At 49.6% G+C, this 26,580-nt stretch overlaps 1 protein-coding gene across 1 annotated transcript in view; it reads left to right on the top strand.

Annotated features, from left to right (window-relative positions):
* The window catches only part of MYO15B (myosin XVB), a 46,386-nt gene that overhangs the window by 17,125 nt on the left and 2,681 nt on the right, over positions 1-26,580 (top strand). The window contains exons 24-60 of the mRNA XM_058039094.1: positions 2,882-2,939; positions 4,480-4,610; positions 4,715-4,810; positions 7,172-7,407; positions 7,488-7,666; positions 8,343-8,415; positions 8,840-9,046; positions 9,138-9,217; positions 9,408-9,505; positions 9,688-9,775; positions 11,082-11,192; positions 11,331-11,425; positions 12,004-12,225; positions 12,707-12,803; positions 13,266-13,372; positions 13,693-13,898; positions 14,013-14,103; positions 14,639-14,846; positions 16,253-16,368; positions 16,903-16,962; positions 17,676-17,751; positions 18,837-18,955; positions 19,167-19,285; positions 19,659-19,800; positions 19,935-20,046; positions 20,348-20,508; positions 20,763-20,875; positions 20,989-21,052; positions 21,240-21,312; positions 21,657-21,733; positions 22,497-22,573; positions 23,135-23,265; positions 24,212-24,306; positions 24,580-24,657; positions 25,197-25,305; positions 25,632-25,780; positions 26,138-26,265. Of these exons, the coding sequence (XP_057895077.1) occupies positions 2,882-2,939; positions 4,480-4,610; positions 4,715-4,810; positions 7,172-7,407; positions 7,488-7,666; positions 8,343-8,415; positions 8,840-9,046; positions 9,138-9,217; positions 9,408-9,505; positions 9,688-9,775; positions 11,082-11,192; positions 11,331-11,425; positions 12,004-12,225; positions 12,707-12,803; positions 13,266-13,372; positions 13,693-13,898; positions 14,013-14,103; positions 14,639-14,846; positions 16,253-16,368; positions 16,903-16,962; positions 17,676-17,751; positions 18,837-18,955; positions 19,167-19,285; positions 19,659-19,800; positions 19,935-20,046; positions 20,348-20,508; positions 20,763-20,875; positions 20,989-21,052; positions 21,240-21,312; positions 21,657-21,733; positions 22,497-22,573; positions 23,135-23,265; positions 24,212-24,306; positions 24,580-24,657; positions 25,197-25,305; positions 25,632-25,780; positions 26,138-26,265 (4,382 nt within the window). The remainder of the gene's footprint in view (positions 1-2,881; positions 2,940-4,479; positions 4,611-4,714; positions 4,811-7,171; positions 7,408-7,487; positions 7,667-8,342; positions 8,416-8,839; positions 9,047-9,137; positions 9,218-9,407; positions 9,506-9,687; positions 9,776-11,081; positions 11,193-11,330; positions 11,426-12,003; positions 12,226-12,706; positions 12,804-13,265; positions 13,373-13,692; positions 13,899-14,012; positions 14,104-14,638; positions 14,847-16,252; positions 16,369-16,902; positions 16,963-17,675; positions 17,752-18,836; positions 18,956-19,166; positions 19,286-19,658; positions 19,801-19,934; positions 20,047-20,347; positions 20,509-20,762; positions 20,876-20,988; positions 21,053-21,239; positions 21,313-21,656; positions 21,734-22,496; positions 22,574-23,134; positions 23,266-24,211; positions 24,307-24,579; positions 24,658-25,196; positions 25,306-25,631; positions 25,781-26,137; positions 26,266-26,580) is intronic.

Genomic DNA, 26,580 nt, shown 5'->3' with positions numbered 1-26,580 from the left:
TGCAAGATTCTTTCAGTCCATGATGATCCTCCCTGATTCCTTACAGCTGCCTCAGGCTGCTCAATCCCTTGGCCCCTTGGAAGTCAGCTGGGGTGAGAACAGGATGGCAAGTTTTTGAGAAGATGGAAAATAATGTACAGGAGAGAGCCATGGTTCTGTCCAGTGGGTATAATGTATTCTGCACAAACTATTACAATAAAATTGGGAAATTAAAATATTGCACCTGAAGGGTAAGGGCCATTTCCTTATTATTAAAGGGCCATTTCCTTACTATTAAAATAAATCTGGAAAGAGAAAATCAGACCAGTCCTCCTTAGAGTAGCAGTAACATCTCACAGCTTCAGCTTTACAAGGGAAGGACCCAGCACAGATCCTGGCATGGCTGAGGGCAAGGTGGGGCAGAGGGTTAAGACAGTTGATGCAGACCTGCAGAGGTGCCTCCTTCAGCATGAGTTTCTGTTCTGTTTCTTGCCCTTCCCACTTGGACAGGATCCAGATTTTCTTTCTCCTAGGTAACCACAGCAGGGCAACTCTTTTGAATCTGTTTCTGTTCCTTCAGTGTTTGTTTGCTGAGGTCTCTGTACATGCAGTAGCAGCAGCAAAGGTCTCAAAGTTCACCTGCTGCAAAGTTCCTCCTTTCCCCCACCCCACAGCCCTGCCCTTTGGACTTTAGCTTGTCACTGTCTTTCTCAGCCCAGCCCTCATAAGCTCCCATGTAGTCACAGTGCTCTGCACCACTGACAGGCAGGAGAGAGGCAGAGAAGGAGCCAGAGACCCTCCTTCCCCATCTCAGGTGAGTGATGAGGCTGGGGAGCGAGAGAATGGATGGGGAAGGGCAGAGCTGTGAGGGAGTTTAGCTTTTGGCATCCCTCCCACCTTTCTAAAGGATTTCCTCTCCATGGACAAGTTCATCAGTCCTGTTCAGGTTGTTATCAGGTGCTCTGGTGCTGAAGGAGGTGGGTGAATATTTCTGGCAGCTGCTGGGAGCTTTTGTCCTGAGCCACATCAGATGCCCAGCAAGGGAAGGTGTGGCAGGATGCTGGGCAGGTGCTGCAGGCTCTTGCTGCTGGATTGTGCCAGGAGGGGCAGGAGGTGTTCCAGCAAAGCTCAGGTCTCTGCCTGGGCAGCCCCTTCTCAATACACTGTGTTGGAGTCCCAGGAAGGCTCTGTAGATGTTCTGTCATTCTATCTGCTGGAGCAGGACACCATCTCCTGGCCATCCTCAGCATCTGCCCCCAGAACAGCTGGAATTCACTTCATACACATATCTTCCCACCCTCTATCCCCTTTTCATCTCCTAACAGCAGGATTTAGAGGAAAGGAAACAAAGAAGGAGCTCCCTGGCCTGTGCTGACACAGGAAATAGTCCCAGCCAAGGAATGGTGAGTTGTCAAATGGTCTGGGAGGGTCTGAGATCAAAACAATAAGGTTCTCCAGGTGTTCTCCCTCCCTTGTGCCTCCTCAGGCCAGGTTTGCTGGGGAACTGCAGAACATCTAGAGAGGGCACACACATGTCTGGAACCTGGTACAGAATGCAGGTTAGATGGTGCCAAGGGCCTTCTAATACAGAAATATCTCATTAGTTCAGTGTTTCCCATGCTCTGGGCTCAGCCAGTCCTGAGCCCAAGCTCTGTGTTTGCTCACAGCACTGACCTGCTCTGCAGAGGTGGAGGGAAGATTATTTTTGGCAATCATCTTCTGTTGTGAGGGCTGGGAATGAGACATTTCTGCGTAAATGTATTAACAGAAGCTGATGTAGAGGAAGGGATGTATTAAATGCTTCCCAACACTTTTAGCCTGTATCAACACTTCTAACTAATGCCATTATTGATGTGTGTTGACTGGACACACATTTGCTGCAGTGTCTGTATCAAGGGAATCTGAATTGATATTATCCACAATTCTGTATAGATCTGTCAGTAAGAACAAGAAAAATTAGCCCTGGGTGCTCATCCACCTTCCTCAGGTGTGGATCCAGAACTGTGGAATTTCACAGTCCTCTTCCTGAATACACCGTTCAAAAGCCAGACTTGAAGTCAAGTATCTTATGAGCAAAACCAAACTGATCAAAAATGCTGTGAATGTGTCTTTAAGTGGAGAGAGGTGTCAGAATAATGTGCTGCTGACAAGAGGCTGTACTATGCGGATCTTAAAAAAATCCCCAAAAAACAAGAAACAAAAAACCCCAAAAAACTCAGGTTTTGGGACCTTAGCTTGGTTTTATAGTGCCTTAATCTGAGTAGTTCTGTCTGAAATGCCCTGAGCTGACTCTACATGCAGTGATGCTGACACTGTGTTGTATTGGCCCACCTGCTTCCTACCCTGCAGCAGTGCAAGGTGTAAACCAGTGAAAAATCAAAACTCATTGGCCAGATTCTCCTCTGGATTACCCAGATACAGATCTGAGCTTTCCTAGGAACCTCCAACATATATCAAAGATCAGAATCAGGTCTCACTTTATGCTGTAGCACCTTTGGATACAGAAAAATCAAAAGAAAACTGTCAGGAAAGGGCAGGAGGAAATGGCCTTTACCCTTCAGGTGCAATTTTTTCAGTGCAATGTTCCACACTTGATAGGAATGAGGGATGAGTCAAAGAAATCCAACTTTCCTGTCCTTCCCCTTGTGGCAGTTGATACTTTATTTGGGAATTGCTCCCCTTTCCCTCCTGAGCTGACCCATGTCACAAGCTGTGTTCATGCAATACCCCCCTGTCTGCAATGGCTCTGAATGTTGTGGATGCAGAAGTCACTGCTTTGGCTCAGATGCTCCATCCCTGTCCTGGCAGCTTCTCCAAGGCAGTTTCACCCAGTCTCAGCTCAGGCTTTTATGTGTTTTTTTTTTCTCTGATTTGTTTCTGACTGATTTGTTTCTGTCTCCAGGACGTGGGGCTGCTGGAGATCCCTGCAGAGCTCGCAGCCCTCCTGCACTTTGTTGAAGGTGAGAAATCCTCCTCCTTCCCTCCCTTTCCTGCACTGTTTCACTGAGTATTTCCTTGTTTATATCAAAGTGTGTCTTTGTTCTCCCTGCTGCCTGTCACTGGACTGGTTTTGATTCGTTATCATTGCAGTGTAAATATGATAAAGGCAAATGGTACCTTGGATGTTGTTTCCTGACAAGGTAGGGAGGAAAAGCAACTTGGGCCGGGGGGCAGAACACCAGCTTGAAAATCAGTATCTTTGTTAACTTTTCAGCTCTTCTTTTGAACTGGGCTGGTAGAACTGATAGCAGGGATGATGCAAAACTCTTTGGTCAAAGTTATGTGACAGCAAACTGCTTAATGAACCCAGATCTCTGGCAGAGATGGGTATCTGGGGTGGAAAAACTTAAACCCATCTTTTACCTACTCTAAAATCTTTAAGGAAGTTGAAGGGGAAGAAAACAACAGTTTTGACAACTTCAAAGAAATATTTTTAGGTTTCATTAAAAATTATTTTAAAAAATTTAATTTCATTAAAAATTATTTAAACAAAGTTTAAAATAGAAGGAAGGAGAAATAGGGTAACAGCTTGACTGTGGAACAATGTAATAATTTGAGATATAACAATTTATCAGTCCAAGGACATAACAATATAATAACTTAAGGATGTAACAATGTAATAAATTGAGTATGTGTTAATTTATTAATTTAGGAATGCACCAATTGGATTTCAAATCACCAAAATAAGTGCAATAATTTCACAAGCTGTTGATCTGACCCTGAGCATTAAGTTTTGTGCAGTTGTGTTTCCTCTGTAGCTCTCTGTACAATGTGAATATTTAAGCTGCAAATAGGTTGAGGCAGGATTTGCCTCTCTGTGTCTGTGTGGTGTCAAAGCCAAAGCCAGCTATGCCTCTGGCCTTCTGTGGGGGACAGTGAGGGACACAATCAGGCAGAAGAGTCTGGTGAATTGGAGCAGACTGTGCTGGATTCCCAAATAGCTCACATTTCATGGCAGAGCCCTGCAGGGACTATCAGCTGGTCTAGTGAGCAATATAAGCCAGAGGGGCTCAGGGAACAGTGAGACTGCTGGAAATGAAAGCTGATGGGATGTAAATGAGGAGGATTGGAGAGCATCAGGGACACAGCTGGAGGGAGAAGAATGCACAGGAGCTGTGCTGCACTGAGAAATGCCTTCATTTAGTGATGTTTGCTCCTCTCTTATCCCTGAGAAATCCCTCATTACAAAGACCTCTCATTTCCTGGGGACGGGGCAGTTGTCAGCAGTATCTGTATGAGCTCAGCATTTCCTGCCTTAAATGCTGCAGTGCAGCCTTGAATCTCCAGGTGTTGCCTGGGGAGAATAGTCTGAACGATCAGAGCTGTAAAATCTGAGTCCTTCTGCTCTCAGGGAGGTGAGGCTGTGCCTGCTGGGGGTCTGAGGGTGTCCCTGCAGCCAGGGCTGGGTCAGGGGCTCAGCAGGGCAAGGTGCAGGTCAGCAGGAGCTGCTCTGTGAATTGTTGGTGTCCTGCCACCCCACCAGACCTCCTTCCCTTGCAGGCCGACACCAAGCACAGGCCAACCAGATAACTGAGACACAGCCCCCAGAAGTCAAGGTCAAGGATGACCTTTCCCTCCCACCCACCATCAACAGCCATCCCTTCTCCTCCTTCATCAAATCACACTTCCAGGTGGGAACTCTTTACCTCTTTTCGCTGCCTCCCCTGTGGGCAGACACACTGGTTTTAGCAGCACCAGGAGCAAATATTTCTACCTTTATTTTGTTTCATTGTAGAAGCCAGATTTCCCTGTCCCTGGTCAGCCTCTGCAGCACCCCTTAACCCACCTGGATGCTGAACACCAGGAGAGTGCACTTGAGATAAACAAACTGGTAAGAGATGTTGTTCTTGACCTTGCTGGGAGCAGGTGGGAACAGACAAGGTTTTGATGCCTTTATACATCAAGTTGCTGGTGGTGGATACTGTTCTTACAATACATGGAGGGCTGGAAAAGCAGAATAAATTGCTCCTTGTAGGCCCTGGAGCATCCTGACAGAGATCACACACAGCCCCTTAAGGTTGCTGTGGTTTTGGGGAGGCACAGACCAGGCACAGACTACTGGGATCAAAGTGAATTGCCTGGTGATGGAGCCTCAGAATTTGGCAGGACATATAGGAATAGGACTGCTAAACTTTAACATCCCAATATTCCAGACTCAGTAGCAATGATAAGGGAAGTCTGTCTCAACCACTTACTGGTCTGTCAGTCATAAAAATGTTTCATTTAACCCAGATATTTTCCATGATGTGGTTTATAGCAAACATCTCAATTGCACCTCGGGCTCATAGATGTGTCAGTACCCAACAGGGGACAGGGAACTGTTGTTGAAAGGCTGGAAAAGGGCAGGGACTTTGTCATCAGGAAAAGTACACCTGGAACCACACCCTCACTGTAGTGTTTGTGTGAAGGGGATGGTGCTATTTCATCTCTGTGGATATGAAACATCTATTTCTTTATATGTCTTCTTTAAAATGGTTGAAAATAGAATGAAACTCCAGATACTTTCTAAGTAAATCTGGTCATCTTTTTGGGAATTACATGGAATTAAAATAAGCCCATTAAGAAACTTAATACCTAAAAAGAGTCTCTTGTTTTGTCCTTGTGATCCCAATTATAGAAGAGCATAAGCTTCAATAAAATCTTGTGAATAGGATTGTGTTTAAGCAGAAAACTTATTTTTCCAAAGATCAAAACTTGCTAATGAAGTAGGGATTTGCTGCAAAGAATTCCATGAGAACTAAACAACCACCATCCCCTGTTTTTCGCAGGGAATCTCTGACACACTTGATATCATTAAGTGTTTTTAGAAGTGTTGTTATGCTTAAATGTTCTTTCCAAAGCTGTTGATTTTAGAAAAAAAATTAATTTGTGACATATTGAAGTGTAGAGGATGAAAGAAACCATTCTGTACCTAAGGGTGAGAAATACAAACTAAAAAAGCATTGAAGATGTTGATATGCATAGCCAAGAAGCTGAATCACCTCAGTGACTGTGTTGAGACACCACATCTCATAGTACTTGGTATAATATTAATTGTACCAAAGGCTTTGAACACTCAGTGGGCTCAGTAGCAAATATCCTATGGTAATTTACTTGTGTGCCTGAGCCCTGCCCAAGGGGAAATATTTTGCCCTAGACCAAATTCTGAGTCATACCTCAGAAGAGACTGAAGTCACCCTGACTTTTAGTCAGGATCCAGTCTTTATAAATGTTGCCTCCCAAATTGCTCAACACTTTGGTGGTGCACAAAAACTTGAGGACAGGCCCTGTTGGGGAAGATGAAACAGGAAAGCCTTATAAATATGATTGTCTGGCAAAAGATTTTGAGAATATAGAAACTATAAGCAAGACTGAAATGAAAGCAAGCTTTGAGATCCCTTAGTTACTGAACAATGGCAAAACAATGGTGTGGCTGTGCTGAAGGTGATCCCCTTTAGATGAAACAACACCCTCTGCTTGCAGACAGGCCCAAGGGTCAGAGCAGACCCTGCCAGCTTGGCAGAAGGGGCCCAAAGAGGAGTTTTTAGGGTTTAAAATGTAACACAGTATGGTAATGTAATGATTCTTATAGGCTGTATGTAAATGCTACAGGATTTTACCTTGTGCTAGATTGGTTAGTGAGAATCAGAATATTCAACACAGAAGATTTATTGTATTGTAACGAGAACCTCACTCTCTTACCCCTTTTACTCTCTTACACTTTTACTCTCTCACCCTCTCCTCCTCTCTCCCCCTTTCTTCTCTTGGGCCTGCTCTGAGCTGTGGCTGGCAGCTCCCAGCAGGGCCCTGCACCCAGGCCCTTTGCAATAAACCCCAAATTCCACAACCAAACGAGGATTTATTGTATTGTAACAGGAACCTTGCCCTCTGATCCTCTCTTTTACTCTCTCATTCTCTCTTTACCATGTTCTTGCCTTCTCTCTCTTCCTCTTTGGGCCTGCTCTGAGCTGTGGCTGGCAGCTCCCAGCAGGGCCCTGCACCCAGGCCCTTTGCAATGAACCCCAAGTTCCAGCCCTGGCTGCAGAGATCTCTCATCTCCATCCATCCCCACCATCATACCCCTCAACGCTCCTACAAGGCCTCAGTCTGATTGTTGGCCACAGCAGCTCCTGATGTCTCCAACTCTTGCACCAGAGTTTGGGACAGGGGGTTACAGCTCCAGTTCTCTCTCTCTTGCCCTGGATCCTTCCAGATTTTGCGCTTCATCGGTGACCAGAGCCTCCATGGCTGGCAGGAGGTCCTGCTGGGCAACTTCATTGCTGGCAGAGGTTTGAGGGACGCTGCTCTGCGTGATGAAATCTTCAGCCAGGTGGTTGCCCAGAGCTGGAGGAACCCGGACGCGGAGCGCAGCCGGCGGGGCTGGCTCCTGATGGCCACTCTGCTCAGCTGCTTCAGCCCCTCACCTGCACTGCAGAAACCTCTGCTGAAGTAAGAGGAGAAAAGGCCAAGGCAGGCTCACAGAGGGGTTGGGAGGGGTGAGCAGTGCCACATGCAGTTCCTTCTCCTAGGTTTGTGTCAGACTATGGCATGGAGGGCTACAGCGCCGTGTGCCAGCGCAAGTTGCTGAGGGCGGCCCAGTGCACAGGGACAGGGCCTGCGCCCGCCCGGGCCTACCCTCCCACCCAGCTGGAGTGGACAGCAAACCAGAGGAGAGGGAAGATGGTGCTGGATGTTCACACCTTTAATGGTAACTCACCCTTCTGCCCTCCTGCTCTCTTTCAGTCTCTAAGGTCTTTTCCAGCACAGAAATCAGCATTGGGGAATAATTCCCTCAACTAAGTGAAGTGGGTCAGAACACTGTTTGCTGGTACAGCCATGGGGGAAACAAGCATCTGAATTTAGATCCAAAACTTGCAAAGTCTAGGCCTGGTGGGACCTGTTTCTCAGGCTGAGGGATGAGATTGTCATGGGTTTGGGCCCTGCTCAACAGAGGGTTATTCATCTCTCCAGGGTTGCTGTCCATTACAGCCCACGCAGCAGGATTTTGTTACAGGGACTTTCTGCCCTTCTCAAATATTACCTGAAGTTGCCTCTTGAGCAACCAGCAGCTCTATGACTTGAACACAGAACATCCCTACTCTGGCTCCTTGTGAGTGGAGTGATCCCCAAGCAAACCAGGACACTGCAAGGGTTTTCACCTGTCAGGTTGGAAATGCCAACCTGTGCCATCAAACATGTTGATATTTTGGATGTGAATGTGGTGAATGTGTCCATGTGGAGCCTTCCATGAGCTTTCAGGCCTCCTGTGGCCCTGCCCAGGAGTGTGTGAGACTTTCCAGCTGGGCTTGTGTCCCATTGAATGTGGGTGCTGCTTTGGGTCCTGCCAGGGAGGCTCTGGGCACTGACTTTGCTCTCTGTGCCAGAGGAGAAGTTCTCAGCTGAGGTGGAGTCCTGGACGACTGGGGAGCAGTATGCAGCCTGGATCCTGAGTGCAAGGTACTGCCAGAGGATGGGAGCAGGTCTGGGGGTGTGAGAGGCTGTCACCAGCTTTAAGGCTCAGCCTGCTTTGGTCTGCAGGCTGGGATTTATATGGTTAAATGTAGAATACTCAATTCTTGCCCACTCCAGCCTGTGCTCCCTTCTTCACCCTTAACATAAACCTCAACCATACACAATGGGCTTCTTCAGGAACAGATCACTGGTGTGATCTCTGACAGCAGCTTCAGAGAAAAAAAGAATTGATAAAAAGGACAAATCTTGAATTATTCTAGATGTCTTCTAACCCTGAGCACTTAATAGTTGATTCACAACCTAAATCTAAAGGATTTAAGCCAGGATAGACAAGGCAAGAAGAAATTGAATGTAATGTTTTCCTTCCTCTCCCTTTCCCCTGCCTGCCTGGACACCTTTCCCTTCCCAGGGGCTGTGACAAGAACACTCGAGGGTGGTCTGTCTCCATGTTCACTGGCAACACGTGGCAGGACCTGCTGGGCTGTGACTTTGTGCTGGACCTCATTGGAGAGATGGAGGACACCAGCAACTTCATCAGCTCCTCCGGGGCCCCCACTGAGTACCCCATCACCCCAGAAAGGGACAGGAGCATCCTGCAGCCCCCTGACCTGGACATGTGAGCCACCCATTCCTCATGCCCCACCACCCATGGCCCTGCCACCCATCTTCCAGCACTCTGGTTCTCATCTCGTTTTCCTCTTCAACAGGATCCCTCCTGCCCCAGGTATCCAGGCCCCTGCCTTCCCCCCACCCAGCCTCCCTCCAGAGCTTGTTGGTCTCCATCCAGGTGAGCTTCAGCCCAGCACTGTGGCTGACACTGGGAAGGGCCAGGTGGGCCCCAGCCAGGGCATCAGGGCAGAGGGGGAGTCAGGTGATTCTTCTTGTTGTAGACTCCACTCTGAGCCATGACTAATAGGGCCTGGAGGCAGGGGAAGCTTTCTTACCTGCCTTGTCACCAGACTTCTCTCTGCTCCCAGATCCAAGGTTTAGAGATGACCTGAGGGTCCCTGTGGGCTTGGATCACTATGTGGATGATCTCTTCAGCCCTGTGCTGCATCAGAGCTCCAGAGCATCTGTAAGTGCCCTGATGTTCCCTCCTGCCTTCTCTCTGCAGCTCTCCTGTCCCTGTGACTCCTTCAAGGTTTTCCTGCCTATTCACTGCCCCTGCTCAGCTCAGACACACATTTGAATGTCTTTCCCTCTGGGAAGTCTGTCCCTCTGGGCTCAGATAACTGTTTTGGGTTTATTTTGATGCAGGATATGGAGAACAGTGAGAATCTCACCAGACGCATGAAAGGAGGTGGGAAGATTGGCCCCACACAGAGAGGAATCTTTCCTTCTACAGGTCTGTAAGGCCATGGGGACACCTGGGACTACATCACCTTCAGTGAGCACCAGTCAGGGAGCCCCTTAAATGCTAATTATTGCATGTTCAGCTGGTTCAGGCAGAGCACTGGGCTTTAGCACAGGCTGCCCTCCTTCTCCCAGGTGAGACAGATGCCTTGCAGAGGTGTCAGATAAGGGAGCTGCTTTGTTGTGCTTGTAATGTCTCTTCTGAGCTGGCCTTGGGGTCAAGGCAGCAGGTATCTTGTTTCTGACCCAGGCCACCTCTTCCCTAGACTAATATTTGTAAGTCATGTATTCACCTTCTATTCAGCCCATGCTTTCACAGAGCAGTTGGTGCCTTTATCAGGAGTGGTTTTAATCTTTTTTATTACTTCCTTGCAGAACTTCCTGTCATCTGTAGCTATTCTTTGGGTTAGTAAGTCTGAACCCTGAAGTGGTTTTGGTCTGTGTGTTTGGTTTCTTTGCTTTTCCTCATTTCTGTGGAGCTGAGACTCTGGCATTTGCAGCAGGGTGGAGTCAAACACCAATATATTAATGACACTGACAAATCTGAATCTGCAGGGGTAGGAACACACCCAGCAGTCTCAGAAAGGTGAGGAATGTCCAGTTCAGTCATTCCTGAGACAGGAACTACTCCTGGCTATTGGAGAGGCTCTGGGGCATGACAAGCCCTGTTACAGATCACTGGCCTGAGGCCAGCTTGTCACTTACCTGGCTTTTTAGATGAGGGAGGTGTATGATGATCATCCCATTCTCACTGGTGAGGACATAATGATCCAGTAGATTTGTGCTGGGTGCTGACTCCTCTCAGCAGAGTCTAACCCCCCACCCCTTGCTCTGCTGGCTTCACACTCAGTGGGGTTTGTTTGTGACCCCATATGGGACCTGACTGCTGGGAGCAGAGGAATTCCTTTCTCCCCACAGCTCCTCCCCATGACACACAATGTTCATCCAGCCTTGCCACCCACTGCAAAGGCACCAATGTGGCAGTCCCAGCCCCAGAGATCTTTGCCCAGTCCTCAAGAGAAAGCCTCTGTAATCATACACAGGCAGGAATTATTTATAAGCTTAATCATGAAGAATGGTGGTGTCCAAAGCTAGGCTGCAGAAAGAGAGTCTGGATACTGCTGTTTAAAATCTGGCAGGCCAACATTTTTCTTAGGTTTCCTTTTTCCACCTGAGTGTTGCTGTGTCCTGCTGTGGTTGGTGCATGTGCACAGCACCAGAAGTGCTCTCTGGGGTTGCTCAGGATATTCTCATTTGGGATTCTCCAAAGCACAGTGCACTTGTTCTTTTGCCTCTAGGCTTCTCTGGAATGACCCAAACACCAGTTTACCAGCCCATGCCCTCCATGATGGGGATGCCAGCAGCCATGCCCATGATGCCAGGGGTTGGTGGGGTTGCACCTATGCCAGGTAATAGCAGAGTTTCTGTAACTGCACAGGGGAGGGGATGGAAGGGGGCTGTCAGTGACACCTGTGCATTTCAGTGTCAGGTGAATGTGGGGAATGTTCACTGTAGGATTTTGAAGATGTGTGTGTTATCTTCCACAGCCATGGTGATGCCCCAGCCCGTGGTTCCAGCTGTGGATCCCAGCCAGCTGGCAGCACAGCAGCAAGCCTTTATCAACCAGCAGGCCATGCTCATGGTGAGTGAAGGGCCCCAGGGACTGGGGAAGAGCCACACCTTGGTGTTTGTGCCTGGAGAGCCCAGCTCTCCTCTTTGGGCCTGTCCTGTGTCACTCTGGGCTCACGTGCTGGGGTGAACTCTGTTTTAATCCCCACTATAAAGTGGGCATTATTTAAGGCTGCAAAACTGGGAACCCTTTTTGCCCCCTTTGTGTCCGTGAGGACCCTGAGGCACCATCAGCGAGTGAGGAGCAGAGACAGGAGCAGGCCTGAGGAGATTCAGCTCTAATTCCCATGGGTGTTAAGCTGGGATTTGCTACAGATGCAGGCCTGCAGTGTTCTGCTTTCTGTGCAAAGCCCTGTGAGTGCAGGGCAGCCCCAGGCTGGCAGCTGAGCCTTTGGGGGGTGTTAGGAGCTCTGCATCCTTGGCCAGGTGGGAGAAGACTCCCTGGCCTTGCCTTGACCACACACTGGGAAATTTGCTGTGCACTATGTGGATGCTTTGGGATTGATTAACAGCGAAAAAACAGGACAGGCTGTGACTGATGGCTGGGTTTGTGCTGCCTAGAACTCATGGACATTGCAATTCCTTCCCCAGGCCCAGCAGATGACCCTTCAAGCCATGACCATTTCCCAGCAGCAGCAACAGCAGGAGCTGCAAAAGCAGCAGAAGTCCCTTGAGAACTCCAGGCCAAGAGTCTCCAGCCCAGCCCAAGCCTCAGCTCCAGCCACTCTCCCAAAACCCAAGAAGCCTCCCAGCAGCCAGGCTGCTGCAGCACCATCAAGGTCTCCAGAGCCACCAGCTAAGGCCAAAGAGCTGGTATGAGAAAGCAGTGGTGCATTTGGTTTGAATTTGTGTTTGGTGTTTGCTCTGTGTCCATTCCTGTGTGGCCCTGGTTTGGCAGAGAGGAGAGCAGAGATTTGTGCTTCCTGATGATACTGAGACCTTTCAAACTCTGCTTGCTGAGTCTCTAAGGATCAAACCTCAGTGGCTTTTGCTCTGTGGAGGTTTGGCTGCAGGGTTGGCCAATTCATTTCATTTAAGCTGAAATTTTCCACAGGAGAATTAATTACTCTGAGATCTTTATCATCCAGAAAGGTGTGCTGGGCTTCTAACATAATCCTCCTTCTCTGTGCTTGGCTGAGGGTTCCTTGTGTTAGAAACTGACCTACTGGGACACTCTTGGATGTGGAGAGGTTCTAGATCAGAACAGTTTGAGACAAAATCACCCCTGAGCTGAAGGGCACTGCAGAGCTACTGCTGGCTGGTGCTAACTAAACCAGCTGTGCACTGTCTGCAGGATTATGACTACGTGGAAGAGGAGTTCTCCAGCAGTGAGGATGATGATTGTCCTCGGGAAACCTTCCAGCAAAAGAGAGAGTACTTCCAGAAGATGGGTGAGTGTCTGCCACTCTGGGATTTCACTCATCAGAACACCTTCCTGGCATGCCCAGGTGTTCTTGTCTCCCTGTCTGGAATCCAGCTAATCCCTGCAGGAGCTGTTGGTGATGTGTGTGCAGGCGTTTGGGGTTCCTGTTCAGGAGCTGCTGGTGATGTTTGTGCAGGAGTTTGGGGTTCCTGTTCAGGAGCTGCTGGTGATGTGTGTAGGAGTTTGGAGTTCCTGTTCAGGAGCTGCTGGTGATGTGTGTAGGAGTTTGGGGTTCCTGTTCAGCTAGCTCCAATTCAGACTGTGAGCTGTAGTGGGGCCAGTTTTCTAGAAATCTCTGGGCGTGTGACTGGGACATTCTCCCTCACTCTAGAAAAGGGGTTTTTGCTGACTGAGGCAAGAGTGGGAACTGTGCCATCAGTGCCAGGTTTTGGTTTGGGTTGGATTAGCTCAAGTGCCCCTTTCTATGCAGGAGAGCAGCACATCCGAGTGAAGAAAGTCAGACCTAGCAAAACCTGGACTCCTCCAGCAAAACCCCAGCCAACAGAGGAGGAGGAGGAGGAAAAGAGAGAGGAGATGGAGAAGAAGAAAAGAGAGGAGATGGAGAAGAGGAAAAAAGAGGAGCTGGAGAAGAAGAAAGAAGAGAAGCCTGTCCCTAAACCAGAGCCAGGTAAGATGTTGGGCAGTGGAGACTCAAGCAGGTTGACAAGGAAGACCTTTTCAGGAGCACCAGGCCAGGATTTAGGCAGAGGAGGAAAGGATCTGGCTCTTCTGGGAGTCTGCATCTGGACAGAAGAGGAAAGAGGAATGTACATTGCTAGTCAGCATCAGAGGGAAAGAAAGGGAAGGTCAAGAGATGAAGGGATTTCTCCTGTGTCTTTGCTGGACTATTGATTAAGGCTGTCACCCCAACAGCTCCTGCTTCCCCTATTCCACCTCCTGAGCCAAAGCCAAAAAAGGAGACACCAAAACCAAAGAAGGAGCCGCCTGTAGTGAAGCCTTCAGGCCCTGAGAAGCGTCCTGCACCCAGCCATGAGATCGGGAACATCATCAAAATGTACCAGAGCAGACCAGCCCCTGAGCCCCAGCCCATCCAGCCCAGCAGGTGAGAGTGTGGGATCCCCTGTGGGCAGGAGGGACATGGGGGGGTCTCTATCTCAGCTCTGCCAGGGCTCCATTGTGCCCAAACCCCATAATGCTGCTCCATGTTCCCTTGCAGGAAAGTATCCAAGCCATTTATAAAGAAGAACGACCCCAAAAATGAGGCTCTGGCCAAGCTGGGAATGATGAACCCCTCACCTCAGCGATCAGTGAGTTCTTTGCTCTCTGGTTACTTCAGGAGCTCAGCAGAGAGAGCCTGTCCATCCCATTTCCAGCAGGCTGGGATCCCCTGGTGCTGCAGCAGCAGCCAGGTCATTTCTGGTTGGGTTGTGAGATAGCTGGGAGCTCACACCATGCTCCTGCCCACCCTAGACTGGTTCCAGTCTGTAAAGTCATCTGAGGTCCTGAAGAAAAGGCTCTGGAGCAGTAAGTCCTACTGTGAGATGCTAAAGGCTGATGTGGAAGCAAGCTCCAAATGTTCTCCACATTTGGCACCAAGGCTTTGGCTTGTTAACATCCTTTTTGCCTTTCCAAACTGGAGGCTTTGATCTCAAATACTTGGTCCTCTGGGTTTGGTTGATCATCTCTTTGTAGATTTTATGTTGATCTAAAGGCAGTGGTGGGCTGTTCACACAGATCTTGCTCCAGGGGCTGCTGCCACAGGATGATTTAGAACAGCAGTGTCAGGACAGAGCCCAGCAATGCAGGGAAAGAATGGCTCAAAGGGGTTTTTTTGTCTTGCAGCCATCTCCTGTGCCACAGGAGAAGAAAATACCTCCACCTGTCAAGCCCAAGCCAGGCCCAGCTTCCAGCTCTATCAAGGAAAAGCAGCTGCCCCTCTTATCCATCTTCAAACCAGAGGGTGCCCCCCCAGCTGCCCAGGCCCCTTATGCTCCCCCTCTTCCCCCAGCAACACCTGAGGACCAAGGCAGGCAGGAACCCCCAGGGAAGGGTGAGTATTTGTTTCACCCCTGTGGGATTTGGTAGGGCAGGGAGGGGATGGGGCTGGAATGAGCCCAGAGAGTCCTGGCACAGGTCCTGGCACCAGGCAGCGTGCCAGGGACTGAGCTGTGTGACACCAGGGAAGTGCTGCAATCTCATCTGTGAGCAATCAGAGATGTCACAGTTCCAGCCTGGCCCAGAAACCAGTGTGGCACTACCCAGCTCTTAACTCTTCCCTTCTGAAAAATGCAGCTAAAAATAGAAAGGTCCCTGGGCTACAGCTTTATCAAGGTCCAGCCCACAATACTTTTATTGTTTGCCTGCAGCATAATTAGCAAAGAAGCAATTAGTGGGTGGACTTTAGACCAGGGAGCAATGGGAAGCCAGAACTTTCACCTTTCCCTCTGGAGGGACCTTAGAGACAGGCTGAGGAATAGGGAGTGTTTCTCAGAGGGAGGCTGAGCCTGGGAGACCTTGGATACATAAAGAATGTTTGGATGCTGCCCATTTTTAAAAAGTAGACCTAATACTTATCAGCAGTAGTTTGGAAGTGTTATTCAGTCTTAGTTTTGCGTCTGAATTTCAGTGTGAGCCTGAATTCATTTTATACATTGGATACCTGTACCAAGGTATTTCGAGCTGTTAAAAATTCTCATCAGCATCACATTTCATACCCTGCAAGGAACAGTCAGTCAAACACATTACTGAAGGACTCCATCCTGCAGCAACTTCCCTGCTATAAAAGAATTTCCCTGTTAGCTCCTCCTCTCTTAAAAAAATATTCTTTAGGAAGTCCTGTGAAAGTAAATCAAAGTTACTGCATTAGCCTGAAAAATTCCTTCATGCTTTGGAATAGGGATCTAGAAATAGCTGAAGTATGGGAATTACATTATTTGTCTATGGACTCTGAAGTTTTGAAAGTTTGAAGTGCTTAGATTAAGACATTCCTGCCTCATAAAGTGAGAACTTTGAGCAGTTGCCTTCAGACTGAGCCTGTCTGTAACACATCTGCAGAGGGAGAGTCTGGTGCTAGTTTTGGGTGCCCTGAACCAGAACCTTGCAGCCTCCAAGCTCAGGGGAGAACTTTTATGTCCCTCTGAAAGCTTTAGCAGCCTGTTTATAATGACACAAAGTGAAACCTGTGTCTCCAACCTCAAGCACTGGGGCAGTGTTTCGTGTGGGAGGCTGAGTGCCCCCCATGCCTGGAGTGTTTCTGTTCTTAGCAATGAATTTGTGGCTAGACAGTGGAAGTGTAATTTCCAGAAATTCTGGGAATGACTGATTTGTGCTTCAGGAGATTCCCTGACAGGAATATTCCGTCAGGAACTGTCTCCTTTCTCCTGGCAGGTCTTTGGTGGGTGGAAAGGACCTTGTAACCCTCACATCCCATCTTCACTGCTTTTTCTCCCCACACAGACTCTGCTGTGACAGTGGCAGGTGATGATGGGATCAAGACCCAGCTGTACAAGCTCACCACCAGCGTCAGCTTCTCCTATATCGACCCTGCCTGGAAAATTTTTCTGCGCAAAGAGGTTCAGTTCCTCAGCTGAGGATTGGCTTGGGGGAAGCTCGTCCCATCTCTGGTTAAAATGAGTTTATTTGGTCACAGGCACTCAGCGTAAGATCAGAGCACAAAGATAATTCTGGGATCACAGATCCAGGAGTTGGAGGCAGGGAATCATGTCATGGGGAATCTGGTCCTGCCCTGCCTTACTGACACTTGTGTCTCAGTTTCTCTACCTGTCTTTTTCTCCCTCTATAGAGCACTGAGATATCTAGAACTGAGTTTGTTGTTGCTTGGTGCTTTTCTGTTAAAACAGTACAAATGTGCTTAAAATCAAGTATTGGAGAGTGGGCTAAACTCACCAGGGTTCATCCGTTGGTCTGAGCACTCAGGTTTTGGTTCTTCACTCCTGGTCCTTCTGTTTACATTCACAGTGTCTCCTCCCTGCCTGTGCCTGGAGATGAACTCACTCCTCCCTGGCAGCAGGGCATATGAATTGCAAAACATCCCCAGGAGCTACCTCTGCAATATCTGTAACACCACTATTGCCCTCCTCTTGCAGGTGTTTTACCCCAAAGAAAATTTCAGCCACCCTTACTGTCTGAACTTGCTGTGTGAACAGGTAAGCACTGGAGTGTGGCTCAAAGCCAGTTGTCTCTCTGGGGACAAAACACTCCATAATTACATTGCATGAGTTACCTGCACGTCTCCATCCCCAGCAGTGCAAGTCTCTTCCCCAGATCCATCCAGTCCCTGTTCACTCCTCTCTGAGACTCAGTTTAGCAGCCTCAGATGCTCCAGCTATCTATACAACAATAAAAGAACTTTTATTATTGCTTGATACAGCTTAATGATGAACATTACCTGTTTACCACCAGGGTACTTTTGGCAGCAGGTTTTATGTCTAGTCATTAGATTAATGAAAAACACATATATAATATCAGTGCTTCAGTAAATTGACTATTCCATCACTTTTCAAAATGACCTACTACATTTTTATGGAAGACTTCCTTGCTCATGCAACTTTTCATTACTTTCCCCCTTGTATTTATTTAAAGACTGGGATTCAGTAAACAAATAACTAATCTAGGACTTTGAGGAACTAGTCTAGGGCTATTCCAAAAGTAATATATACCACTGTTTTGGATAATGGTTACTGTAACACCTTTATTTACTTTTCCTGCAAGTTCTCCTTTTCCCTTATTATTCTAACTGCTACCTAGAGTGAGACAGGTTAAAACACCTCAGGAGAAATTAATCAGCATTCTGCCATCATTACAACACTGCCAGGTGTGGCCTTTGCAATGGCAGCCTCTCTGTTCCCTTGCTCTGCAGATCATCCGTGACACCTTCTCCGAGTCCAGCTTTCGGATCTCCAGGGAGGAGAAGCGCAAGATGAAAGATCTGCTGAGTAATTAACAGCCCCATCACCCCTTCCCCTCTGTGCCCATCCCAGCTCCTGCTCAGGAATGGAAAACTGGCCTCCAAGCCTTTCAGTCAGTGCTAAGGGCAGAGGAGAAATGTTTGTCACTGCAGCAGGAAGGCACATTTGTAGAGTGCAGTGTAGGAATGTTTGTTTATTCCAAATGGCCCTGAAATTTCTGTGAGCCAGAAAAACTTAGTTCTGAAATGGTTTTTTTTTTTGTGGGGAGGGGAAACTGAAGCCCAAGGATAGGATTTTGATTTGTTTCAAATTCCAACTGTCATCTCTGACATGATCTTCATGGAGAAAGGGATAGAAACCAGTAGTAGATTGGTATGTGCAAATGTCCTTTCCCCTCTACATGTGGTTTGCTGTGGGGGTACCAGTCGTTGGATTTTCTGGGTCTGGATTGAAGGCACTTGAGACAGTAATTCATGTTTGGACTCAGGTGTTTATTATTTCTTATAAGTAAAACAGTCTCACTACTGTGAGTTCGGCAGCTTTTCATTAGAAGGCACAAAATGGCCAACAATCTCTTGTTACAAGGTCTTTTAAGACTAAACTATCCAATTAAGAACTGACACCTAGATTATTTTCCCTTTTAACCCAATAACTGATCCCAAAGAGCTGCAATGGGGACTTCTCCACCCAATTACAAAATGCCACCCAAACCTATGAAGAAGGAGGAAGAAGAAGCATGAAGAAGAAACCCAGGATGGCACCCTGTGCCCTCCATCTTGCTTCCAATCACAGCATATTAAAAATCCCCAAACCTCAATTTCTCACCCAGTGATACACTTACACTACTCTCTATAATCTATTTCACACTTTTGTGGATTTTAGCTTATCTTGAAGTCTAGGAAACTTTCTTCATGAATGAGGGTCAAAATCAGTGCTCCCCTAGGGGTCAGGGCATCCCAGACCAGACAGAGAAATATTCCCTGTGATGCCCTGGGTTTCCACAGTTTGCTGTGCTGTGAGCACAGAGGGACTGCTGGGAAGGAATCCCTGGGAAGAGGGAGACTTGGCCACCTTTGTCTTTCTGAACAAGTAACTGTTCTGTGACCCTGCAGCGGAGTTCCGAGTTGGCAGCAATGCCCAGTCCATCCAGGAGGAGGGGATAAAGAAGAGGATTGTAGTGGCTGCTCGGGACAACTGGGCCAACTATTTCTCCCGCCTTTTCCCAGTTCAGGTGAGCCTTGATTCTCTCACCAGACCCTGGGCTTGCTTTAGCTGTGGCTCCAGTTCGCTCTCTCTGTCCCCTGCCTGGCCACACTGCAGTGATTCTGTACCTTCCAGACCCTGCAGGGTTTCACACCCCTTGCGTGGCACCTCCTTTCCATGGTGCCACCTGTGCAGGTGGGATGGAGCCTTTAGTTCTCTCTGCTGTACTTCCCTTTCAGGGTGAGAAGGGAAGTGATGTGCAGCTCCTGGGTGTTTCTCACCGGGGCATGAGGCTGCTGAAGGTGGAGAAAGCAGCTGGATACCATCCTGAGCACCTCAAGATCCTACGCAGCTACTGGTGAGCAAAAGGGCCCTGGCTGCTGCTGCAGGACAGTTTGTGTCTGGCAGGCTGTTGGAGGCAAACTGGATGGAGGAGCTGAAAATTCTGAGTTGTGCTGTGCTCTCTAGGATTACCCTAGGCCAGCTGTGACTCACTGACCCTCGTTTTAATAAGTCTGGCTTCTCCTTTTCCTTCCTGCCTTGAGCTTTGCTTACAACAAGTGAGCGCTGGGGGTGAACCAGCTCTGTGTGCCATCACAGGGAGCTCCTCAGGGTGAAAGCCATGAGCAGCTGGAGAATGGAGAATGTTGAGGCATGTCTCCATTCCCATTCCTTGGAATGGGCTCCCATACCCACGTTCTGCATCCCAAGCATGCTGGCTTGTGTTCCAGCTTTGCAGAGGTGCTGTCAGTGGAGATGAAAGGCAGCAATTCCCTGGAGTTCTCCCTGAAGACAGAGCAGCTCATCCTGCACTCTCCAAAGGCTCCGTGCATCAAGGACATGGTGGAACTCTTCATGCAGGAGCTGAGGCAGGTGAGGCAGCAGCTGGAGGGCAGCAGGGAATGAAGGTGGTTTCCCTGATAAAACAGAGATTGTCCATGGGGTGCCATGACCCAAGCCCTCCAATCCTTGGGATGAGATCTGACCTGGCCATGGCCTTTCCCCAGGACACCAACTATGTGGTGGCTCTGCGCAGCTACATCGTGGATGACAAGAGCCTGCTCAGCTTCAACAAGGGCGACCTCATCGAGCTGCTGCCCATGCAGGGCGTGGAGCCAGGTGAGGGGGAGTGTTGGGGTTGGCAGGACCAGGTCCAAGGGTCTGTGGGATCCACGGTGCCAGAACCAGAGGAATTCAGGGGGGCCTGGCATCATCAGCCTCCAGCTCTGCCAGACAAGCCTTGACCCAGTTGCCTCAGTTATAGGAATATATGTTATATATATATATATATGTGTGTGTTTCCTTAGAATGCAGGAAAACCTGGTGAGTCTGATGCTCTCCTTTGCCAGCAGAGAGCTTCAGTGCTCGTTTCTCTTGGCAGCTGCCCTGGTTGCTGACCCTTTCTCTGTTCCTGTTCCAGGGTGGCAGTTTGGCTCCACGGGTGGCCGCTGTGGTCTCTTCCCCACCAGCCTGGTGCAGCTGGCTCCTGCCATTGACTACCTCAGCAGCAGCATGGACAGACGGGGGGAGCACAGGAAGGGCACCAGAGCTCCCCCAGAGAGCAGGAACACCAGCAGGGAGGTGAGCAGCCCTTGGGGAGGGACACCCAGGCCACATGGCTGGATTCAGTGGGGCTGCCATGGCTCTGGGAGTGTCTGAGCTCTGAGGGCACAGGGAAGATGATGAGGGCTTAGTCTTTGCAGATGAGACACTCAAATCCATCACAGTGTTGGAGGGGAGGCACCACACACACACACGAGACCTGGCAGCTGAGAATACACACTGCAGAGTTCCTCAGCTGATGTTTTAGGGTGGGTTTGGTGGTGTTCCTGCAGAGTTCTGTCCTCAGCCTGACACCAGAAGCCACCAGCACCATGTTAGTGCCCGCTGGTGACCACTACACCATGATTGACTTTGCCACCGCCTACTTCCGAGAGGCTCAGTCTGTGTGAGTAGCCTGAGCTCCTTCCCCAACAGGGCCTGGGGAGCCTGACCCACCTCAGGCTCCTTCTGGGGGTGTTTCTTGGACTCTCTTGGACATGTTCCCTCTCCTCTGTCTAGGCAGGGCCTGAAGGGGACATCTGCTGAGAAGAAGAATGTGGCTGAGCTGGTGAAGCACACCAAGGTGAGCTCAGCCTCTGCCCCTGGCCCAGCCAGACCCCAGCTCCAGCCCTGCCTCTGGCTTTGTCCCACATGAACAAGGAACAGATCCTTGCCTGCAGTCTCTGGACAAGTTTAGGTGTCCTGTGGGGTCCTGGCAGCTCAAGTGTGTGACCCCCAGCCCTGTGTGACCCTGTGTTCTGGCCCTGCAGGTCCCAATCCAGGCGTCTCTGCTCCGCTACTCTGACAGCGAGCTGAACGAGCTGGCTACAAAGAACTTCCAGAGTAAGGAAGGAGCTCCCTGGGACACAGCACTGCAGAGGGGAGTGGGGTGGGCACACACAGACATTGGGGGGCTCAGTGGGAGGGGAAACTGGGTGAGGAGGGCCCATTCCAAGGCATTTCTGAGTTCATAACCCCCTGTGTGCTTGCTGAAAGCTTCCAGCAAAAGGGACTTTGCCTGGAGTGCCAAGTGTCCCAGAACACTCTGCCTGGGCTTTGGGCTGGCTCCTCTTGTCCAGTGCAGGCCTTGTAACAGCAGAGAAGTGTTCAGGACATTTGCTTGCCCACTGCCAGCCCCATGGCAGAACCACCCCTGCTCAGACTAAAGGCCAGGCTTTGCCTTGCAGCGCTGATGAGGTTCATGGGAGATCAGCCAAAACACAAGCACCAGGCTGAGGTCCAGTGCATCTATGAAATCCTTCAGGTTTGTGAACTTCCCCTGGGGAAAGTGCAGATGCACCAGTGGGAGTGGAGGGCCAAGACCTTGCTGGGAAGAAAAAGGGCAGGGAGAGCCATAATGGCACCTCCTGCACGAGGAAGGGAGATGAAACAGACTGTGGGGAGGGTTTGCATGTAAATGGTTTCCCTGGATATCACTGTCTGGGTGAGAGCACAACCTGCCTCTGCTCTCTGCTCCTTTGAGCCCAAATAGCACTGGAGAGGCTGCAAAGCCCAAACTTTAAGCCAAACTGGCAGAGCTCTGAAGCTGGGAGAGGAAAGGCACAGAAATGACCTGGGGATTGTTACCATGTTCACAGGGGTCTCAGGTTGAGGGAGGAGACGAGGATCTGTCTCCATGTTTCAGAGGGCTTGATTTATTATTTTATAATATATATTACATTAAAACTATACTAAAAAAATAGAAGAAAAGGTTTCACTAGAAGGCTAGCTAAGCTAAGAATAGAAAAGAATCATAACAAAAGTTTGTGGCTCAGACAGAGAGCCCGAGCCAGCTGGGCTGTGATTGGCCATTAATTATAGACATCCACATGTACCAACTACAGATCTACCTGTTGCATTCCACAGCAGCAGATAATAATTGTTTACATTTTGTTCCTGAGGCCTCTCAGCTTCTCAGGAGGAAAAATCTCAAAGAAAAGATTTTTCATAAAAAGATGTCTGCAACAGGGGATGTCTCTGATGCTCTCATCCCCTCTCTGATGCTGTTTTCTCCTCTCTGGATGCAGCTGTGCAAGGAGAAGGAGAATTTGCACGATGAGATCTACTGCCAGGTCATCAAACAGGTCACCCACAACCCTCAGCAGTGAGTACCAGCCCTGGCAGCTGCTGTGTGTGCACAGCTGGAGAGGAACCATCTGCTGCAGGGACACCAGGGCCAGGGGGAGGCTGTCCCCTCATGATGGGCTGTCCCCAGCTGCTCCTGATGAAGCTCCTGCTGAGCACTCAGGAGATTTTGCAGTCACAGGGTCAGGCAATTTCACTTTAGTGGATATTTTTCCTTATATTTCTGGCTGCTGATCTATCTGGGCACCAGTAATCATTCCTGGTGGCTCCTGCTCATGGTGCTGCTCAGAGCCCTGATGTCCTCCTCCCAGCCTTGGGGAATTGATGAACACCAGTCAAGGCCTGGCTTGGCCCCACACTGCCCTGGGAGGTGGTGTGACCTTGATTGTTCCCTTTCTTTGCTTCCTGTTGGAATAACTGAATCAATCTCTTACTCAGCACAAGAAACCTCTGACCAAGGGCTGACCCCTCCTTTTCTGCCAACTGCCAGAGGTGTTCAGAAGGGCACAAGCTCACTTTGAGCTGCTCAGAGCAGGAACTGTCTTGTCCCAAGGTGCCCACAGTCCTTTCTGATCCACAGGGAGAGCGAGCTGCGGGGCTGGTTGCTCCTAAATCTGCTCACTGGGTACTTCCTGCCTTCCAAAATCCTGATGCCCTATGCCACCAAGTTCCTGCAGCTGGCCAGCAGTGATCCATCCACCACCCACCATGGTAAGACCGTTTGTGTCCTGTAAAGCAAATATTCCAGATCTAATCCCCCCTCCTGTCATTCTTCTGAACCACCATTGTCATGTTTGGATGTGTCCTGGCAGGGTGGGAGTGAGGTCAAGTCTCTTTGCTCCCCTAGCAGTGACCATGGGTGTCTTGGTTTGAAAAGACAGGTGTCTGCCAAGGAAGGCAGGAGCTTCCCTTGAAATGGAAAATGTAAACTCCCTCCCTCTGAATTATTATAATTTTGAAATTAAGGGGCTCTCAGGAAAAGATATGGGAATAGGAATAGCAGCTCTTTACCAGGAAAATTAAAAATACAAATGCAATAGTACAAAAAAGAAACCAAACCACTGCCAGAGTCAGACCATACCCTGCCCCCTGTGTGTCAGGGGGTGTCCCAGCCCCATCCCATGGGGGCTCAGCCCTCCTGCAGTGCCAGCTGTGGCTCTGCTGCAGCAGGGATCCTGCACAAGGGGGGAGTTTTCCTCTGCAGCTCCAGGGCTGCTGCAGATGGGCCTGGGCTCCCTCTGGCCATGCAGGGCAGCAGAAAGCTGCTCCTCTGGCAATGCAGGGGGCAAAGGCTGCTGTGCTGTGCCAGGCTCAGATTGGATCCAGGTAGGAATGCTTGGCTCCTCCCCTGGGCGGAGCATCTCCCCATGGGATGCTGGGATTGGATCAGCCCTGCAGGGACACTCGGTGGCCATGGACAGCAGAGATCTCCTGGAGGGAGGGTTGGCTGGGGGAGAGATAAAGGAAAAACTGCCCAAAGGACAGCAGAGAACTGCCCCAGCTCTGACAGATGGGGATAGAATGCACACCCCTAGCACATCTTGTAACCTAAGACAAGGGGTTAAATTCAACCCATCCAGGATGACCCAACAGCACAGGACACCATGTTTGGTTCTCTGTTTGGCTCAGCACACGGAGCTTTTTCCTTTTCCTGCAGATATAGCCAAGATCTGCCAGAGCAACCTGCGCAAAAACTTCCTGTACGGGGGCCGCCGGCACCTCCCCTTCCCTGTGGAGATGGAGGCACTGCTGGTATGGAGGGCAGAGAGGTGGGGTGGGTGCTGGCAAAGGGGGACAGGGAAGAGGCTTTGGAGGTGCCACATGCAGTGTGACAGGGGGAGTGGGTGTTTCAGGAGAGGAAATGGAGCGTGGGCATGGAAGGAGCTTGGGAGGTGCAGGCCATGGAGTGGGCAGGGAAAGGGAGGTGCTGTGGGCGAGCTGGGGCAGCAGGGATGGGGAAGGAGGGACAGACACGTGGGGCTGATGGGACCCTGCATGTCTGCCTGCCTGACATTGTCCTTGCAGAAGGGACACGGCGCGCGCCGGCTGGTGGTGCTGATGCCTGGAGGCCTGGAGTACCTCACCAGGATCAGGACATTCACTGTGAGTTTGAGCTGGGAGTTCCTTCAGGGGTTTGGACTCTGAGCCACACTGTGGCCGTGTTCACAGGGGTCTCAGGATGAGGGAAGAGATGAGGATGTGACTCCATGTTTTCAGAAGGATTGATTTATTATCCTATGATATATACTACATGAAAACTATACTAAAAGAATAGAAGAAAAGATTTCATCAGAAGGCTAGTTAAGCCAAGAATAGAAAGGAATGTTAACAAAGGCAGCTGTCTCAGACTCTCTGTCCAAGCCAGCTGGGCTGTGATTGGCCATTAATTATAAACATCCAAGATGGCAAATCAAAGATCCACCTGTTGCATTCCACAGCAGCAGATAATCATTGTTTACATTTTGTTCCTGAGGCCTCTCAGCTTCTCAGGAGGAAAAAAAAATCCTAAGGAAAGGATTTTTCATAAAAAGATGTCTGCGACACCACACCAGGGAAATCCCTTATCTGACAAGGAAGAATGTGTCTGCCTCCTCTTGGGCTTGCCTGGTCAGGGTTTTCATTTCCTTCTCTCCTTGCTTCAGGTGGCCAAGGAGCTCTTGCAGGAGATCTGTGAGCAGATGGGAATAGGTGAACAGCAAGAAACACAGGACTTTGTTCTCTTTGCTATCAGGAGTGACGACAAAAATCTCGGCAAGTAGAGACCAGCAAGGAGCTTTTCTCTTCCAGCAGCCTCTGCAAAAAGGAGCATCACAGCTCCTGCTTGGAATAGTTCCTCCCCCCTTGCTGCCTCCTGGGAGGGTCCTCTTCAGCAGTTTCCCTCTGTATTAGGGTTAAAGATTGATCCTTCTCAGGGGCTGTGTTGCTCGTTCCTGAAAGAGGTGTGGGGTTCTGTGTCCCTTTGGAATGGCTGATGGTTGGAACTGAGGTGGGCAGGGGGGAATTGAGGTGTGCAGGAAGGCTCCAGTCCCAGCCTCTCCCCCAAGAGGGATGGATGACTCTCTCTCTGTGTCGTGCAGGTAAAATGGTGAGGCCAATAAAACTGGAGGAGTATCTTCATGATTACCTGCTGGAGGACATGCTGGTCACTGTGACCTTACGCAGGCTCCTCTGGAGGACACCTCTGCACTTTGACAACCAAGTTTACACAGATGTCCATTATGGACAGGTAAGCAAGAGCAGGACCCTCCCTAGCAGGGACAGAGGTGGTGTCCCAGCCAGCAGGAATGTCCCAAAGGGCTGGAAAAGCAGGAGGGCTTTGGCTGATAGGCTTTGTGTGCTGTTCCTGGGAGTGACTGAGCACTGAAGCTATGCATGCCAGGAAGGCTCTGTGCCTGTGGCCTTAGCCTGGAGCACTGCTGTTCCACACATTGTGCAGCTCCCCAGGCTCTTCCTGAGCTCAGAGAGCCTTTGTTTTGCATTATCAGCAAGGCAGGATGTGGCTCTGTGCAGCCTGGCATTGCCCAGACCTGCCTGTACCCTCTGGCAGCTTTAACAAAGGACTCTTTGCTGTGCTGTCCCTCAGGTGCTGTGGGATTACCTGAATGGGAGGATCCTGCTGAACCAGAATAAAGAAATGGAGATGCAGGTGGGCCTTTTGGCAATGCTCCAGCACTGGGCCAAAGTGGAGCAGCAGAACTCTGCTCCCTCCAGGTATGTCTGTGGCAGAGGGGATCTCTCTGGTGGCCATAGGCACCACAGGGGTTAGGGGCAGGTACCTGGAAGTCCTCTCTGGATAATTAAGAAATGTCCAGTTCTGGAAAACACAGAGGGTCATGAGGGTGCCATGGTCATTTAATTTGATTGCCATGGATTTGTAACACTGAGAAGGAAGAGCATGAGCTCATGGTTTGGGTGAATCCTCCTGTGTTCTCTCTCACAAGTGTCAGAGGTTTCAACCCTGGACACCTGAAATCTGTAGTGAGATGCCCAAAGGGAACAAAATTGTCCCTGGATACTGGAAACCTT

The sequence above is a fragment of the Melospiza georgiana genome, chromosome 21, assembly GCF_028018845.1.
Source record: "Melospiza georgiana isolate bMelGeo1 chromosome 21, bMelGeo1.pri, whole genome shotgun sequence".
Taxonomy (NCBI): Eukaryota; Metazoa; Chordata; class Aves; order Passeriformes; family Passerellidae; genus Melospiza; species Melospiza georgiana.
This window is presented reverse-complemented; position numbering and strand designations above follow the sequence as displayed.